At 16.1% G+C, this 17,389-nt stretch overlaps 2 protein-coding genes across 2 annotated transcripts, besides 26 other annotated features; one reads left to right on the forward strand and one right to left on the reverse strand. All coding sequences in view use genetic code 6, as the record gives it.

Moving 5' to 3' along the window:
- Positions 1-1,517: 1,517 nt before the first annotated feature.
- Positions 1,518-1,559: a microsatellite.
- Positions 1,549-1,588: a microsatellite.
- A 326-nt stretch (positions 1,589-1,914) lies between these two features.
- Positions 1,915-1,975: a microsatellite.
- A 736-nt stretch (positions 1,976-2,711) lies between these two features.
- Positions 2,712-2,766: a microsatellite.
- Positions 2,767-4,315: 1,549 nt separating this feature from the next.
- Positions 4,316-4,443: a microsatellite.
- Positions 4,444-4,470: 27 nt separating this feature from the next.
- Positions 4,471-4,518: a microsatellite.
- A 6-nt stretch (positions 4,519-4,524) lies between these two features.
- Positions 4,525-4,578: a microsatellite.
- Positions 4,579-4,812: 234 nt separating this feature from the next.
- Positions 4,813-4,877: a microsatellite.
- A 165-nt stretch (positions 4,878-5,042) lies between these two features.
- Positions 5,043-5,082: a microsatellite.
- Positions 5,083-5,669: 587 nt separating this feature from the next.
- Positions 5,670-5,721: a microsatellite.
- A 1,106-nt stretch (positions 5,722-6,827) lies between these two features.
- Positions 6,828-6,862: a microsatellite.
- A 21-nt stretch (positions 6,863-6,883) lies between these two features.
- Positions 6,884-6,926: a microsatellite.
- A 448-nt stretch (positions 6,927-7,374) lies between these two features.
- Positions 7,375-7,463: a microsatellite.
- Positions 7,464-7,654: 191 nt separating this feature from the next.
- On the reverse strand, positions 7,655-9,147 carry IMG5_151920 (protein kinase domain protein; the record flags this gene model as incomplete). Its single annotated transcript, XM_004030831.1, has 2 exons — positions 7,655-7,674; positions 7,803-9,147. 2 exons carry the CDS (start codon positions 9,145-9,147, stop codon positions 7,655-7,657), a joined length of 1,365 nt encoding a protein of 454 aa, XP_004030879.1.
- A 43-nt stretch (positions 9,148-9,190) lies between these two features.
- Positions 9,191-9,243: a microsatellite.
- Positions 9,244-9,390: 147 nt separating this feature from the next.
- Positions 9,391-9,433: a microsatellite.
- A 787-nt stretch (positions 9,434-10,220) lies between these two features.
- Positions 10,221-10,285: a microsatellite.
- Positions 10,235-10,279: a microsatellite.
- Positions 10,286-10,317: 32 nt separating the features above from the next.
- Positions 10,318-10,414: a microsatellite.
- Positions 10,330-10,402: a microsatellite.
- Positions 10,415-11,319: 905 nt separating the features above from the next.
- Positions 11,320-11,357: a microsatellite.
- Positions 11,358-12,972: 1,615 nt separating this feature from the next.
- Positions 12,973-13,018: a microsatellite.
- Positions 13,019-13,252: 234 nt separating this feature from the next.
- Positions 13,253-13,312: a microsatellite.
- A 28-nt stretch (positions 13,313-13,340) lies between these two features.
- Positions 13,341-13,388: a microsatellite.
- A 330-nt stretch (positions 13,389-13,718) lies between these two features.
- Positions 13,719-13,749: a microsatellite.
- Positions 13,750-13,839: 90 nt separating this feature from the next.
- Positions 13,840-13,883: a microsatellite.
- Positions 13,884-14,018: 135 nt separating this feature from the next.
- IMG5_151930 (hypothetical protein) lies at positions 14,019-17,254 on the forward strand (the record flags this gene model as incomplete). The annotated part of the gene is made up of 9 exons (XM_004030832.1): positions 14,019-14,155; positions 14,228-14,454; positions 14,507-14,591; positions 14,638-14,805; positions 14,846-16,250; positions 16,297-16,510; positions 16,564-16,913; positions 16,957-17,063; positions 17,120-17,254. Coding segments are annotated over 9 exons (2,826 nt in total), but the record flags the coding sequence as incomplete, so codon positions are not given.
- Positions 15,240-15,278: a microsatellite.
- Positions 17,255-17,389: the final 135 nt, after the last annotated feature.

The raw sequence follows: 17,389 nt of genomic DNA on the forward strand, positions 1-17,389 counted from the left end.
TCTATTTAAGAAAAAAGTGCCAAAAAATATATTTTTTATTGGTCTATATATTTACTTTGTTCTTAAACAACAACAACAATTATTTATACTTATCTGAATTATTATCCACCTACATAATGGATTGAAAATTATATTAGTTGTTTATAAAGTTAAAAGGAATTAATAGATAATAGATTTGTTTCTTATTAAGAAATTTTAGGACCTTGGCATACTTTTGTAGAAACTTCGTGTATTTTTGCCCTTTTAGGAGCCATTTTTGGAACTTATTATACTTATAGAGGTGTAGCGAGAAGAAATTTCTATTGGTTTAAAGGAAATTTGAAAAAAAAAATTGCAAGGAGTGGTTTAGTGGTTTTATTAGTTATTCCGTCAGGAGTACTGGTTTATTTTTAAGATGATTTTTTGAATCATTAATGGATTAAGTAGTCTGGTATTAATGAATTTTTTTTGAATTCGATTCATTTTTTTTTTCTATATGGATGTTTATTTGGATTTATGCCATTATTGTTTTAAAAATTAAATATGGTTGATGATGATTATGAAATAGATTTAGATTAATATCTTTTTTAGAGTTAGCATTTAAATATAAATAATTGAATTTTTTATTTTTTTTTAATTTAAAATTTATATATATATATATATATATATTATTATTTTTTATATTGTTTTTTTGTTTTTTTTATTTTTTTAAATATTTTTTCAATTATAGAATATATTTTAGGCTTTTTATTTTAGCTCTTACATTTCTTTATATATTTAGTCAAGATTTTCACGGTTTTTAGATGATTTTTCGATATTATTTTTATCATTTTCTTTAAATTCAATATCGATTATATTAGGATTTTCTGTTATTCCTAATTCTTTTTATTTTAATTTTTATTTTAAAAATCGATTTTCGCTTCTTAAATCTTATATTTAAATTTAATTTTTTTAATTTATTTCTTAAAATTAATCGACTTCTTTTCTTAACTTTTATATCTCTTCATTATTCTTTTCATTTAAATATTTAAACTTAGCTTATTATCTAATTTCTTACTCTAAAAGTTTATTTTAATATTTTTCCATATCCAAAGAATAATTTTTATGTGTTTATAAATAATCTTATTATTTTAAAGTCAAATTTCCATCAATTAATTATAATTAAGATTGCAATTATTCAATTTACTCCTATAAATTATTTATTTATTCATTTGATTTTTCTTTTTTGTTTATTTAATTGAATTATTAAAAATATATTTCTTTTATAAATAATACTTTCGTTTGATTCATAATATTCTAATTCTTATTATTATTTTCGTACATTGTCTCTTAATAAGTTTATTTCTTTTGATTATTATTCTCTAATATATTCTAATTCCTATTTTTTTTATTTTATTTTATAAAAATACATATATTAATTTTTTTACCACAATATCCTTTTTTTTATGTTCATTTTCTTAACTTAAATATTACATTTACATTTCAATATTTCTCAGATATTCTTTTTATTAACGAACATATTCAACTTCTTCTTTCATTTTTGATTCAATGTCTTTTTATTTTGAATCATTTTCTTTTTACTCTTTTCTTATTTATTCTCTTCTTTTTAAAATATCTTCTTCTATTCTTTTTTTGTTTGAATTTAATATTATTAATATATATATATATATATATATTTTCTACTTAGCATTCATTTATTATTTAGTATATTCAATTTCTCTTATTTTACTTTTAAGTTCTAATTCAATTTTTTTAAGTTTTTCTTTTTCTTCAATCACTTCTTAATGGTCCAAACAAGAATGTCTTTTAAACTCTACTTATTTTTTTGATAATTCATCTAAATCTCTTAAATGTTATTATCTGTTTTCAAATTACATTTTTTCTAAATCTTGAATTTTTTTATAACCTAGTAATATTAATTATATATTTTTTTAAATATATGTATATATATATATATATATATATATATATATATATATATATATATATATATATACATAAATCCAGTGCTTCTTTTTCCCTTATTTTTAATTTTTCTAATTTATCATAATAAATACTATCAAGATCTTTTCGATAAAATTATATTTTTCTTTCATATCTTTCAGCTTCATTAGCTTTAATTTCTGCAATTTCGTATTCTCGAATTCTTTGTATTTCTTTTTCTAATTCACTTTTATATCGATTTTCACATTCTTTTTTATATCTTAAAAGACCTTCTTCGCCTTATTTCTTGCTTGTAAGTTCAAAATAATCTATTTTTTTAGAATAAAAATCTGTTATGTTTCCTAATTTCTATTCTAAATTTAAACTATTTTCATAATTTTCAGTTTATGTATATCTTTCACTTTTTTTATTTACTTTTTTTTATTTCAATACATCTAAAACAATTTCTAATGCTGAAATATCCACTTAATATTATTTTCTTTCGTATTCTTATATATTAAATACATCTAATAATTCCTCTTTTGTAAATATTTAATCACTATTAATCCTCATTTCTGGTAAAAAAACACTATATGTATAATTTAAACAGTTTTCACGTAAATAATCAGCAATTAAATATCCATTTATTTATTATTTTTGGAAAAATTATAGTTTTTGATTGCCTTCGGGAGCCGTTTGAAGTTTTTCTATTAATTATTTTCTCAAATTGGACTTAACTGAGTCCATTATTCCTGTCTATTTAAAATTTTCAAATAATTATTTTTTAAATTCGATTTCATCTAAATCCATATATATTATTTATTTTATATATTTTTTGTTTTTGTATATTTTTATAGTTTTTATTTAAATATTAAAAAATATAATAAATATTTTTATAAATTTTTCAATTTGTTTATATTTTAAGACATTTTTTTAATAAAATTTTATCATTAAATTATTCTTCTGCTAATTATTAAGATTTCTTTATATTTTATTATTAAAAAATAACATTATTTTATTTATTTATTTTTTTTAAAAAAAATACCTTAATAAAATCATCAAAAATAATTTTACCTTCTTTAAATTAATTTTCAATGTAAATATAGCAATCTTCAATTTATCTATTTTACGCAATTAATTATAAAATTCTATAAATAAATTAATTAATAAATTATAAGGGTTAATAAAATACTATGATTCTAAAGGATTTTTCTCATTAATAAAATTAAATACATTGTCTTTTGTTACGGTTGAGTTTTCATTATCAGCTATAAAAATGTTCAAATTTTATATTTATTTTTCAAGTAATGCACTTTTCTTTTTTAGTTCTTCTTCAATGCAATCTATTTATATTTGAGTCTCCTCTTATTGTTACTATTATTTGTATATTTTATCCATATTTTATTTCAATTCATTATAGTCGTTCAATAAACATTTTGCCGAATCTTATATTTCTTATTATACTTTTTGAATTGGTTAATTTTAATTTCCGTATTACTAATTATAATATCCATGGCCTTGTTAACCTTATGGCTAAGAAGGTTATAATAATTATTATGAAGGTCTATAAGCTGGAACTTAGTTTTGATTGTATTATTAACCTTATGTTTTTTCAAAAAAAGGAAAATTTTTTCCTAAAAATGATTACAATTATTAGATATAGGCAATCTTTTTATATTTTTTTGTTTTTTGTTTGTTTTTTTATTTTTGGATATATTTTTATTACGACGTTTTAATTACTTGCCCATTGTTAAGTATTTGGAAATTTTATTGCTAAAAATCCATCTGGGCTGTAATCATTCTAAAATATTGCATTTACTGTGAATCTATTTACTATAGTTTTTTTTTTTTTATTATTTTTATTAACAAAAAAAAATATACAATCAGCATTTTTTATTCTTATTATAGGAGGATATTATGGATACAAAGGAGGAAACATTATATAAGTTAAGATTTTATAATGTCTATTTTAATATAGGACTTAAACTTATATATAATATATAAATAATTAATTTATAAATTGATATTTTACTGTCTCCTTATAATTCTATAACATTATAGCCATCTGTTTTTTTTAATTTTTTGATAAAAATATAAATATAAAATTTCATTTTATTAAAAAATTACTTATAAATATCTTTTAAGAATTTAATTCAGGAAATTAGTTGAATATTATATAACAAACTTAGTTTATTTAAAAAATTGAATGTCTTTTTAAAAAAATATAAAATTTATTTTAATTTATTTTTACTAATGAGTATATTAACATTCTTTTAAAAGATTTGTCAATTACTATTGCTTTTAAAGAGAAGTATTTTAAGTGATTGGATTATTTTAATTTAAAAACATTTTTCTAAATTTGATTGTATTAATGTTTATTATATATATATATATATTATTATTTATTTCACGATATTTATTATTTAATCTATTATTTATATTTAAATCTATTATTTATTATTAAATCAATTATTTATTATTTATTATTTATTATTTATTATATATTATTTATTATTATTTATTATTTATTATTTATAATTTTTTTTTTAGTTATATAATTAAATATTTATTTTATATAATTAATTTTTATAAAATATAATTTATATATTAATTAATAAATAAATATATATATATATATTTATATATATATATATACATTTAATTATATTTATATATTTTATTCATATTTTATTTATTATTATTTTTATAAAATGTAATTAAAAATAGATTTTTCCTTTTTTTTATTTTCTTTTTATAAATATATTTATTATTTATAAATTTTATTAATAAAATATATCTTTTTTAAATCTATAAATAAAAGCCTTTTATTAAAAAATAATTATATTTTATTCTATGTTAAATTCATATTTTTATTAATTATAAAAAAAATTAAAAAAACACATATTTATAATAATTATATAAATTTGTTTCTTTTTACACAAAATAATATATATTTTTTTTTTTAAATATAATAAAAAGTATTGTTTATAAAATATATATTTTTTTTATTTTTTTCTTAAAATTAACTAATTATTTTTGAAATTTTAGATTTTTGTCATTAATATCGTAATTATTATATTTAAAATTATTCTAATAATTTATATTATATTTTTTATATTATACCTACTATTTAAAGATATTTTTATTTTTATTATTTATTTTATTTTATTACTTCTTTTAGAATTTATTAAAGAAAATCTTTTTTTTTTAATTAATAATTTTTGGATATATAATTAATGATTATATTTTTTTGATTATTAAATATCATTATCTTAATAAGATAATAACTTCAATTGCTAAAATTATAATAAAATTAAGGTTGAATTAGAATTTTCCTTTATATTTACATAGATATTATTATAAATTTTTATAAATAATTATATTATACATGATTTTTTTAAATAAGAAATATATTTTTATAATAAACTATGATAAATTAGAGTCTAAATTAGTATTATTTTATGTTTTATGAACTATCATTGTTAGCTTAGCACTTTTATTTTTAGATTCTAATTTTCATTGTTTAATATTTCTGTATTATTGGTTTGGTATTTCTTAAAAAGTATCTTTATTTAGCCTTTCTTTTGAATATCCCTAAATATTATTATTAGATACACTATTATAAATAAAATTTGGATTATAATAATTTTTAACATTAATAGTAATATTATAGTTGTTTTAAAAGAATATTGATATTTTACTTACTGTATCTCTATTAGAGGCTAATACAGCTTATGTTATGGTATAAAAGACTTGATTTTCTCTTGAATTATTAATAAGCATTTACTAATTATAAGAATCGATTTAATAATTATTAATTTTATAACTGTTTTTTTTTTATTTTTAATCTTCGAAAATTATTAATAGTAATAAATACTATTATAGTTTATAATATTTTCTTTTAGAATTAAATTTTCTTAAAAAAAAAGGTTTAATATTATATTATTTTTAATCATAAATTATTTTTTATGGAGATAATTATTATTTTACATAATTTATATATATAAAAGATAAATTTTTAAATTGCCTTTCATTTTAAGATACTTATAAAAATGAATAAAAGTTCTCAAACACAAATATTCATCATCTTCAAAAGTCATTTATTTAAGAATATTTCCTAAAATTTTAGAATGAGCATTTAAATATATTGAATTAAAAAAAATATATAAAATCAATTTTTACTATATGTAGTTTTATTTATCATAAGCATGTATTAATTAAATTAAATTCTTCTAAATTACAAGTTTTTAAAAAATCATTCCATAAAAACATAATTTTTATTCTTATCTGTCATAAACAAAAATATATTTAAATTCGTTTAAACTTTGCAATATTAAAGGATAATATTTAAGAATATTAAGTTATCCTCCCCCCCCCCCTGTTAATAATTGACTATGATTTGAAAAATTATAGTAAGTTTTTAAATAGATTTCTCATAATAATTTAATTTGCTTATTTTAATTTAGCAGAACATTATAAGGTCTAATATAAATATGAGTAGCATCTTTTATTTTCATCTAAGAAGCCACTATAAATAAATAATTCAAAATATAATAAGATTCAGATTTTATAATGTGTTTCATTAGTTTTCTCATTAAAATTAATTATTTTAAATTATTAAGAATGTAATCATAATTCATATTTTTTTTTTATAAGTACAATGCTTTAATTTCACTAAGTTTTCAAGCTCAAGTTAATTTCAGAATACTAATTTATATATAAGACTTTTAAATAAATATATATCATGTATTTTTTTCCTCCCATGCTTTTTTTTAATTATATTTTAGGTTTTATGGAAATTTAATTATTAAATATAAACATTTTTTATAAATAAAATAAGTGTATTTGATAAAATTTATTTAAAAATAATACATTTTTTAGTATAATAAAATGAAGTAATAACAAAAAGGAAATTTTCGTATTAATATAAAATATATAAATTATAAAAATAGAAATTATATGTATATTTTTATTATTTTTTTATATATAATTTATTATATGGTATAATAATTTAATTTAAGGTAATTTTTTTTTAAAAAAAATATGTTATAATCTTTAATCGTTAAGATTTATAAAATTAATAAAATAATATAACTAAAATAAATATTAATATTAATTAGAATTTTTAATCATTTATTTTTTTAAAAAATTATGTAATTAAACAAAAATTATTATGTTTTTAAATGACATATAAACTATTTTATTATATATTTTTTATTTTTGGAACACTTCAATTCTATACCTATAAAAAAAATAAAATAAAAATATTAAAAATTAAAAAAAAAAAAAAAACCGTATAAACACTCTATTAAAAGTATTATTATGCACTTTCAACGTCATTATTTAGTCCTTATTAGCTATTTTTAAATTTATGAGAATCAGCTAATTAAGCTTATCTTGCATCCATAAGCACTTTTTAAATATAAATGTTTCTTTCTTAATCAGACATTTAAACTAAAATATCGTTACTACTATTATTATTATTATTATAAATATTATTACTATTATAAATATTATTATTATTATTATTATTATTATTATTATTATTATTATTATTATTAATAATAATAACTTTTAATTAATATCTTATTAAGTATTAACACTCTATTAAGATGCATACTATTACTATTACTATTAAATAGACTAATTTTTTTATCTTTTTACAATATCTTAAATATTACTACTTAATTTTGTACTTTATTTTAAAGGTTCTTCTATTATATAATTTTAGACCTCAATATTATTAGTTTATTCATTTAAGAAAGTTCTAGTCTATATTTAACTGGCTTTAGCATCGTCTAAAACTTAGTTTTTATTATAATAACTAGTATATATTACTTGTTGAGAATTAGTAGGTATATTATTATTAGGCGCTATTGTATTATTATAATTTTAAGTACTATTATTGCCATATTTATTTACGGTTTCTTTACTCATAGCCAAAACGGCTTAAATTCTAGCATTCAAATCATCATTTTCATATGAATTTACTTAAACTGGAGGTTATTGAACTTCGTAAGCATAACTTGCAGGCTAAACTTTGTAATTATTTATTGTTCTATTATCTAAATTAGTATTTTCGATAGGTTGATATGTTATATTTTGAGGTTAATTAGTCTAATAGACTATGTTAGGAGTTCCTATAAGTTAATATACTACATTAGGGGTTTCTAAAGGTTTATAATTGTCCACACTAACGTATGTAACTTTATTATCCATAGGAACATAGTTTATTTTCGATTCTAAAGGCTAATAAGTTACATAGCTATCTAAAGGTACTTATTTTGGAGAAACTTAAGGCAACTAGCTTTTCATTTAGGGAGAAATTATTTATTTAATTTCTACAGTTGATAATGAGTTTGCTATTCTTACGTTTTTTGTTACACTTAAAACATCTTCGAAAGTGCTTCTTTACATTTCGTTTTCTAATAACATTTTTTCTAATGTATCAGCTAATAGACTAGAATGTTGATTTTTTACTTATTGCAATAATAGACGGATTCGTTCATTTTTTACAATAAAGTTTTCCCTATCATAACATGTGTTACTTACATTTTCTAAAGTGGCAGCTTCTAGAAGAGTCATTCCTATTTAAAAAACTTCATTTTTTGATCTATCATAGAGAGGGATATCCTTAAATTCTTTTAATCCGTTCATTAATTAAGGAGAAACGTAATAATCTTGGGTCATTCCGGATAATAATTGAGTATATGAGGAAAATGGTTGTGTATTTAGGTATACTTCACCTAATTTTATTTATCTATTATTATCTAAAAGGACGTTAAAGGGTCTTATGTCGCTATGTGTCGCATCTTTGGATTTTAAATAAGAAGCTACACTTATTAAGGAATTTAGAATATACCATAATTCAGATTCTTAGTAATGTAAATTGAATTATTTTCTTTCAGAAAGTTCTTGCTTTAGATCATTGGAAAAATATTCATATAATACACCTAATTTGAAAAATGTAGAACAAAATTCGTCTTTTTTTTCAGAATTGAAATTTATTAATTTTACTAAATTTTCATGATCAAGTTGTTAACGGAATTTCAATTCATTTACACGACTTGCCCATTATTATTCATCATTTAAGGTTTTGGTCATTTCGGCATATGTTTAAGATGTCAAATTATTTTTAATAATATTTATATTACCATATCGGTTGTCGTTTAAAGTGTTCATTTTTGTATTTGTTTTAGGATCATATAAGTTACGTTTATATGTAGTTGCATTTTCGTTTCCCATTTTTTATTTTATTTTTAGGTTTTTTTCTTAATAATTTAATTTAATTTTTTTTCTTTTTTTTTTTTTGATTTTTTTTTGATTTTTTTTTTTGATTTTAATCATATAAATTTTCATTATTTGCTTTTATTTTATTTTAAATATTTTTATATTTTTGATTTAAATATAGTAAATTTCTTCCATAAAATGTGAAATAAAAAAAATAAAAATGATCTTCTAATTTTATAATTAATAAATTGATTTTAATTGATAAATTTATAAAAAAAATTTGAAATTTTATTTAAAAAATAATAATTAACTTTAAATATAACAGTATTTATTATGATTTAAATTTATAGAAAAATTAATATAGAAATTTATAATAATAAAAAAATATATATATATATTTTGTATTTGTATGAAGGAATAAAATAATTTATAATATAATTAAACATATTTTAAAAATAAATATTAATTAAATAAAAAAAAAAATATAATTATTTAAAATATTTTATTGTTTAATGATTATTCTTTCTTTTGTATATATTTGTTTTAAATATTTATAATTAAAAACTTATTAAATTTTATTTTTAAAATTTATTAAGGATTTTAATGTTTTATTATTAGTAATTTTTCAAACTTTTTAATTAAAATTTAAAATAATTATATTAATAGTTAATTAAAAAAACAGTTTAATTGAAAATACTAATATAATATATAAAATAACTTGAAATATAAATAAATAATAAATTATAATACATAAAATAAATTATATTATTTTTTTATTTTTTAAAAAAGATTATTTATCGTAAAAGTATATACAAATATTTGAATTTGAATTGTAAATTTTTATAATAATTACAATTTAAGATTATAAAATATTATTTATTTAAAAAAGATTACAAAAAAATAAAATATATTAAATATTCAATTATTATAAATATATATAATATAAAATAATATATTTTAAAAGTAAAAAAAATAAAAATATTAAAAATAAATAATTAAATAATATAATAATAACAAAAACTATTAAAAAATTATAAAAAATAAAATAAAAAAATGTTACTTACTTAATATTTTTAAATAATTATAAGAAAAATATATATTGAATTTATTAAATAAAATATTATAAATTTATTTAAATTAAAAATTAATTAAACAAAATCAATATAAAAATTTAAAAAATATTTAAAATTATTATTAAAATAATAATAAATAAATATATTATTAAATAATTTAATAAATTTATATATATACATAAATATTAATAAATACAATATATATATTATATGTTTTTTTAATAAAATTTTAATTTTTAATAAATAAAACAACTATAAAAATAAAAAATGTAGATAAAATTAAAAAATAGTACAAGGCATAATTTTTATAATTTTTTATAATATGGTTCTGATTATAAACCATTTTAAGGATTGTTAAATAATAATATTCATCTATAAAAATGTTAATAATCTCCAACATAAAATTAACAATAAAACCTTTTTAAACCATTTATATTAGAACGAAATTATTTAGGAAATTTGATTACATAAAGAGATTCTAAAAAAATTCGTTAAAAATCTGAGATATTATTTGATTTAGATTATATTTAAAATAAAAAATCTTGTCATAAATAAAGTCCTAAAGATTTAGTAAAAGTTAAAATAGATAACACCGTGTCTTCTTCTCCTAGATGTTAAATAGTAGAAAAAAATGGGAATTATTTTTTTGAAAAGGGAGGTATATTTAAAATAGAAAACAAAACAGTAAGGAATAACCATAGTATATTAAAAAACAAAGAGGAAATAAATCCTATAAAATAAAGTGTATTAAAAAAATAAGAAAGTTTTTTAAACATATAAACAAATGAATGTCTGACTTAAAATAGTTAAAATAATTATTAATCTAATAATAGTGCATAGAAAAATAATAGTACATAATACTATTTTTAATTAGCAAGTAAAAAGTCTGATTAGAAAAATTTACTCTCTTAAATTTCATTTCAAAAATTATTTGACGAAAAGGATAAAGGTAAAAGTGAAAATAAATAAAAAATAGATTTAAACACTTAATTTATTGTAAAAGTTCCTGTTTATAATAATGGATAATAAAATAAATTAAATTTTAATAAGTCTTAATATAAAATTAATCTTTAATAAATTATTCTTGCCAAAATGAACATTTGTTAAGGACATAAAAAAGCTAAAAGTTAAAAAGCTAAAAGCTAAAAAGCTCTAATTTAAAATAGAAATCATTACTCTAAAGCTTTTCCCAATATTTTTACTTATAATAAAAACTATAATCAAATTTAAAAACATTCTCCTTGTGCTAATTTAACTTAAACTAATAAAAGACTGTTTTATCCCAGTAAAAGTTTGGTTTTTAGTGGTTAATAATGGATAGATGAGCCTAAAAATAATCAATTTTAATAAAAGAAAAATAAAGAAGTAGGATTTGAATAAATGATTTATTAAATTGAATAAAATATGAAAAGTATTTTATTTTTTTCATTATTTTTGTATAACTTTTTTTTTTAGAACAAGTAAATTTAGAAATATCTGAAAGTAAAGGCAAACTTCTTCACCCTGAAGAAAACAATTAACTATAATATCATATTGAATTTAATGAAATATAAAAAGATTCTAATTTATTTAAAAAAAGTATTAATTAATGAAATTAATATTTAAAAAAGATTATTGAAATAAAATAATAATATTTTCAAAACATATTTATAGTTAAAATAATAAATATTATATAAAATTCTAATATAATTTATTTTTATATATATGTAATATGTATATTCAATAAATCAATTTTTAATAATATTTTAAGATTAATTATATAAATAAATTTTAACTTTATTAATATTTTTTTTATTAATAAAGTATCATATTCTAGTACTTTTTAATTTGTTTATATTATTTTAATATATTATTCAGTGTAAATAAATATTTTTATTTGTTTTATTTATTTTCTAAATAATAGTAATATGAATAATTATATATTGATATAAATTTATAGAAATAAAAATATATTTATAAATAATAATCATTTGTATAAAATTGAAATCTATAGTATAGGCAACTTTAAAATATTTATAACATTAATATTTTAGTTAAAATAAAATTATATGTATATTGTTTTCTAAAAAAAGAAGTAAATATTATATAATAAAATTATATTTAATTGTAATTTTGTAAATATTTTGATTTATATTTAAGTATCAAATATTAAATTTTCTTAGCAGAATAAAATAATAAGTCTTTTTTTTATTAAAAAAATACAGAATTTTTTTTACTTCGAATTTATTTTAATATAAATTAAAAATTTATGTTAAAGTTCGAAGTAGAATATAAAATAAAAATAAGCTAATTTAGATGTTATAACTTAATATTACAAATAAAATTTAAAAAGATAGTTTTTTAATATTTATTACGATAATAATTATAAATATCTAAATAATGACTATATAAAATATTACAATTATGTAAATTCTAAAAGTGTAGTAAAAATATAATTTAAATTTATTTAAAATTAAATAAAAGATTTATAATTAAATGATTTAGAATCAATGAAAATAAGGACAGAATAATTAGAAATAGATATGTGATTTTAGAATAAATAAAAATAATTGATTAAGCTATATTAAAAAAAATATATCTAATTAGAATTTAAAGATAAAAATTATATTTATAAAAAATAACTTAATAATAATATTTATTTATCTAAAAAAAATATACATATATTCAAGATCAAAGAAACTATATATAATTATAAGTCCTAAAACTAAAATTATGATGATAATATTTATATTTAATTTATGAATTCATTAAATAATAAATATTTTGGAAAATTTAAAAAAAAAACTATAAAATTAAAAATAAAATCAATAAAAAGTTTTATATATTAACATATAAAATTGAAAATAAAAATAAATTAAAATATTTAAATTATAATATATTTCATTGATTAACTATTTTTTAAATAGACTTTTTTATTTAAATGATTTTAAAATACTTATATTTATAAAATAATTTTTAGTTTAAAAAATAAATTAATAAGAGTTATATTTTATCAAATAAGGTATTTTAATATTAAATATTTAATTATAACTTTTAATTCTAATAAAATATTATATATATATATATATATATATTTATATATATATATATATATATATATATATATAATTATAATTAATTTTTTTTTATATTTAGATATATTTCTGTGTATTTATACATTTTTGTTTATCTATATATATTTTTTAAATTGTTAATATTATTATATATAACATTAAAATATATTTAATGAAACTTTATTTTTTTAATAATAAAAGTTTATTTATAATATTATTTAAATTTTATTTTTTATTTTTCATTTCTTATATTATATGTAATATTTTATTTATTAAAAAATTAGCCATAAATTATTTTTATATCTGATTTTTATATTTATTTAATGATAATAAATATTATTAATTTATTAGTTAAATTATTTATATGATATTAATATTTTTTATTTTTTATTATATTTTTTTTCATGTCTTAATATATTTTTTAATAATCAAATTCTTAGTTTATATGCTTATATGTTATAATAATATTTTTTTTAAATAAATTTTTTTTATATATAGATATTATTAACTGTTTGTTTTATAAACACAAATATATTTAAAAAAAAATTTAAATTAAAAATATTAAATATATAAATAAGAAAAATATAAAAAATATATTTATAGATAAAAAAATAATTAATAATAATTTTACTTAAAATATAAATGGAAGTAACTTTAGAAAAGTAATATATTTTTAATCAATTAATAAATCATTTTTATATTATATTATTAAAAATAAATAAAAGTTTTGTGGGAGAAATAAAACGAAAATTAGATTAAGAATATACTTCAGGTGTATTTGCTTAATAAGCTTTGATTAAAATTTTTAAATTTTTTGATTTGTCGAATAGTGGTTTTCTATGTAAAAATTAATTTTTTAGAGGTTTAGCTAAGCTGGGAGTTGTTCCTCAAATTTAAGTACCTTATTTTATATAATTAATAATAATTTTTTATATTTAATTTCACATTTATATTATTTAAAAAAAAAAGGATACAGACAAAATATTTGCATGCTTTGATAAAAATGAAACCGAAAAAATTGACTATAAAGAATTTGTTTAAAATATTATGCAAATAAGCGATTTTTCAAATATAATTCCTGATAAAATATCAAAGTAATATTTTTTTATTAAAATTTTTAAATATAAAAAAAGTTGCAAAAAATAAGAAAATATTGGATATTAAAAAAATAAACTTCCTAAAAATTATTAATAAGTGTAAATGAAAAACATATAAATTGTTTTAATATTAATTTTTTTCTATTTAAAGCTGTTAATAGTTTTGTTAAAAAGTATAATAAATATTAAAATAAAGAGGATTAGCAAGTTTATTAGGATTAGGAATTATGTTCAAAGTAATTATATTTTAAATATTTTTATAAAAAATAAATAAATAAATAGAGTATGACTTTAAATGGAAAAAAGTAAATAAATTAAGATCAATTCGAAAACGCTATAAGAGAATATAAAATATATGAAGAAGCTGATGTACTTAATCAAGTATTTTAATTTTTTGATAAGCATGATAATGGTTTAATTAATTATGAGGACTTCTTAAATTATATTAAGGTAAAAAATAAAATAAAGATTTTTTAAAAATAATAAAAAGATGCCATATAATAATTATAGAACAAGCTTAGTTACTCAAATATTTAATTAATTAGACAGGGCAAATGTAGGTGTAATTAATAATTATTTGATAAAATCAAGTTTTAACCCTTAAGCCCATCCAGATGTACTTTAGAATAAGAAATCTTAGGAAGATGTAAATTTAGAATTTAGAAGTTGCTTTGAAAGTTATTTAGATTATAGAGTAAAAAAAAAAAAGATTATATTATACTAATAAAAAACAAAAATCAAGGATATTTTAGATGATAAAATGACTATGGAAGATTTTTTAGATTTCTATTCTTTTTAAATTCATCATTGGTTAAAAGATGAAGATTTTAAAAACTATATTATTTCTGTTTGGAGATAAGACTCTTATTAAAAAAGCGTTTGTAAATAATAATAATAATAATAATAATATTAGTAATAGTAATTTTCGCCTGCGTTTTAAAATAATTCACCTGCTAGGAAATCTCTTTTATAATTAAATAACACCGAGAATTAAAGTATTTAATCATAAAAAAGATAAATGTAAAATTAAGAACAATAATTAAATAAAGAAGCGTTATCTTAATTATCAAAATAATAATACAGCAGAAATTCAAAATATAAAAATAACGAAGATACTATTAGTATAGCATCTTAAGCTAGTTAAGCTACAAATAGCAAATATATGAGAGATAATAATGTTTCTGAAAGATAACTAGAACTTATTCTAATCAGAATTAAAAATAGATTAGCAAGCAGAGGAGCTAAAGGATTCTTATAGATGGAAAGGATATTCAAAGTTTTTCTTAAAAATTATTTTATTTTTAAATATTTAAAATAAAAAAAATAGATTGCTGATACAGATGACGATGGAAGAGTTAATTTGAATGAATTTAAAAAATGTATAAGAGATTCTAGAATAGATGTAACTGATTCAGAAATCAATATTTCTTTTAATTTGTTTGATCCTGAAGAAAGTGGAACTATTAACTTCTTTGACTTTTTAAATACATTGAAAGGATAAATGAATGAATTCAGATTTAATATTGTAGACAGTATTTTCGCAAAAATCGATTATAATAATACTGGAATTGTCACAATTTAAGATATTCAAAGATAATTTAATGCAAGAGCACATCCTGATGTAAAAACTACTAAAAAGCATGAAGATGAGGTTTATTAAGACTTTTTTGCGAATTTAGAGCTACATAATAAACTTTATGTATTTTTTTTTTTATTTTTTTTTATAAATTTAAAATAAAAGAGTGGAGTTGTTAATTAAGAAATTTCAAAAGAACAATTTTTTGATTATTTCAATAATTATAGTGCTTCTATTTAAGATGATTAGTTTTTTGAAACTATTCTAGTTAACACTTTTAAATTATCTTAATAAAATTAACTTACTAGTAAATATGCAGGTATTTTATTAATTATTTTTTAATTTCTATATGCTCATATTTTTAGGTCATAGAAATATGTTCGATCCTCTTAAAAAAGGATTTCTTTAAGATCATCATAGATATCTTATTAACGGAGGTTCTGTAAGTTCTAATGCGCCTTATGGTACATTTTAAGAACCTACTGATTATGCTACTTAATAAAGACCTTATAGCACTTAAAGCAGATAATCCCCTGTAAGATAAAAGAGTCAATAATAATATTAAAATAGTTCTAATGCGTATTTGTTTTTATTAGTATTTTATTTTAATTATATTTATTGTTTAAAATAAGATTATCTGAATGTTAAGACGAAATTGATCCTTTAGAAGAATTAAAAAAGAAACTTAATTAAAGAGGAATAAGAGGATATTTAAAATTATATAGCAAATTAAAAAGTGCTTATAATTAAAAGAAAATAAGTTCTAGTGTTTTCGCATAGTGTTTGTAAGAATAAAGAATTTAATGTAATGAATGCGAATTTATATTTTAAAAATACTCGAATTAATAAGGTTTCGATTTAGACTCCTTTTTTAAAGACCTTAAAGGAAAAATAAAAGAATAAAGATAAGCATTAATAGTTTATGCTTTCTAAATAATGGATAATAATAGATGCGGTGAAGTTTAATTAGATGATGTTTTATGTATTTATATAAATTTGATATTTTTTTATGTTTTTTTATTTAGAAAATTATAACTGTTAAGAACACCCCTATGTTAAAATCGGAAAACTTACTGAAGATGAAGTCTTAGTAGATTTTTAAGATTCTTTTGAATCACATTTGACTATTTTTGTAAACTATAAATTGTTATATATTTATTTTTTAATTAATTTTTAATAATGAAATAGAATTAAAGTAATTTGAATAAAGGAAAAGTTCATTTTAATGAATTCTTTGAATTCTATCACATTATTAGCGCTACAATTGATGATGATTAGTTTTTCGAGGACATGATGGTCAATTGTTGGAATATATAATTATGAAAATCAATATAAATGAAAAAAAATTCTTAAAATTAATATTTTTTGAAAATTTAATTAATCTTATTTTATAAATAAATAAAATTTTTAATTCATACTATTTATAGATATACTATAAAAAAAAAAAATCAAAGTCAT

This window comes from Ichthyophthirius multifiliis (genome assembly GCF_000220395.1).
Source record: "Ichthyophthirius multifiliis unplaced genomic scaffold scaff_1120509251164, whole genome shotgun sequence".
Classification (NCBI taxonomy): domain Eukaryota; phylum Ciliophora; class Oligohymenophorea; order Hymenostomatida; genus Ichthyophthirius; species Ichthyophthirius multifiliis.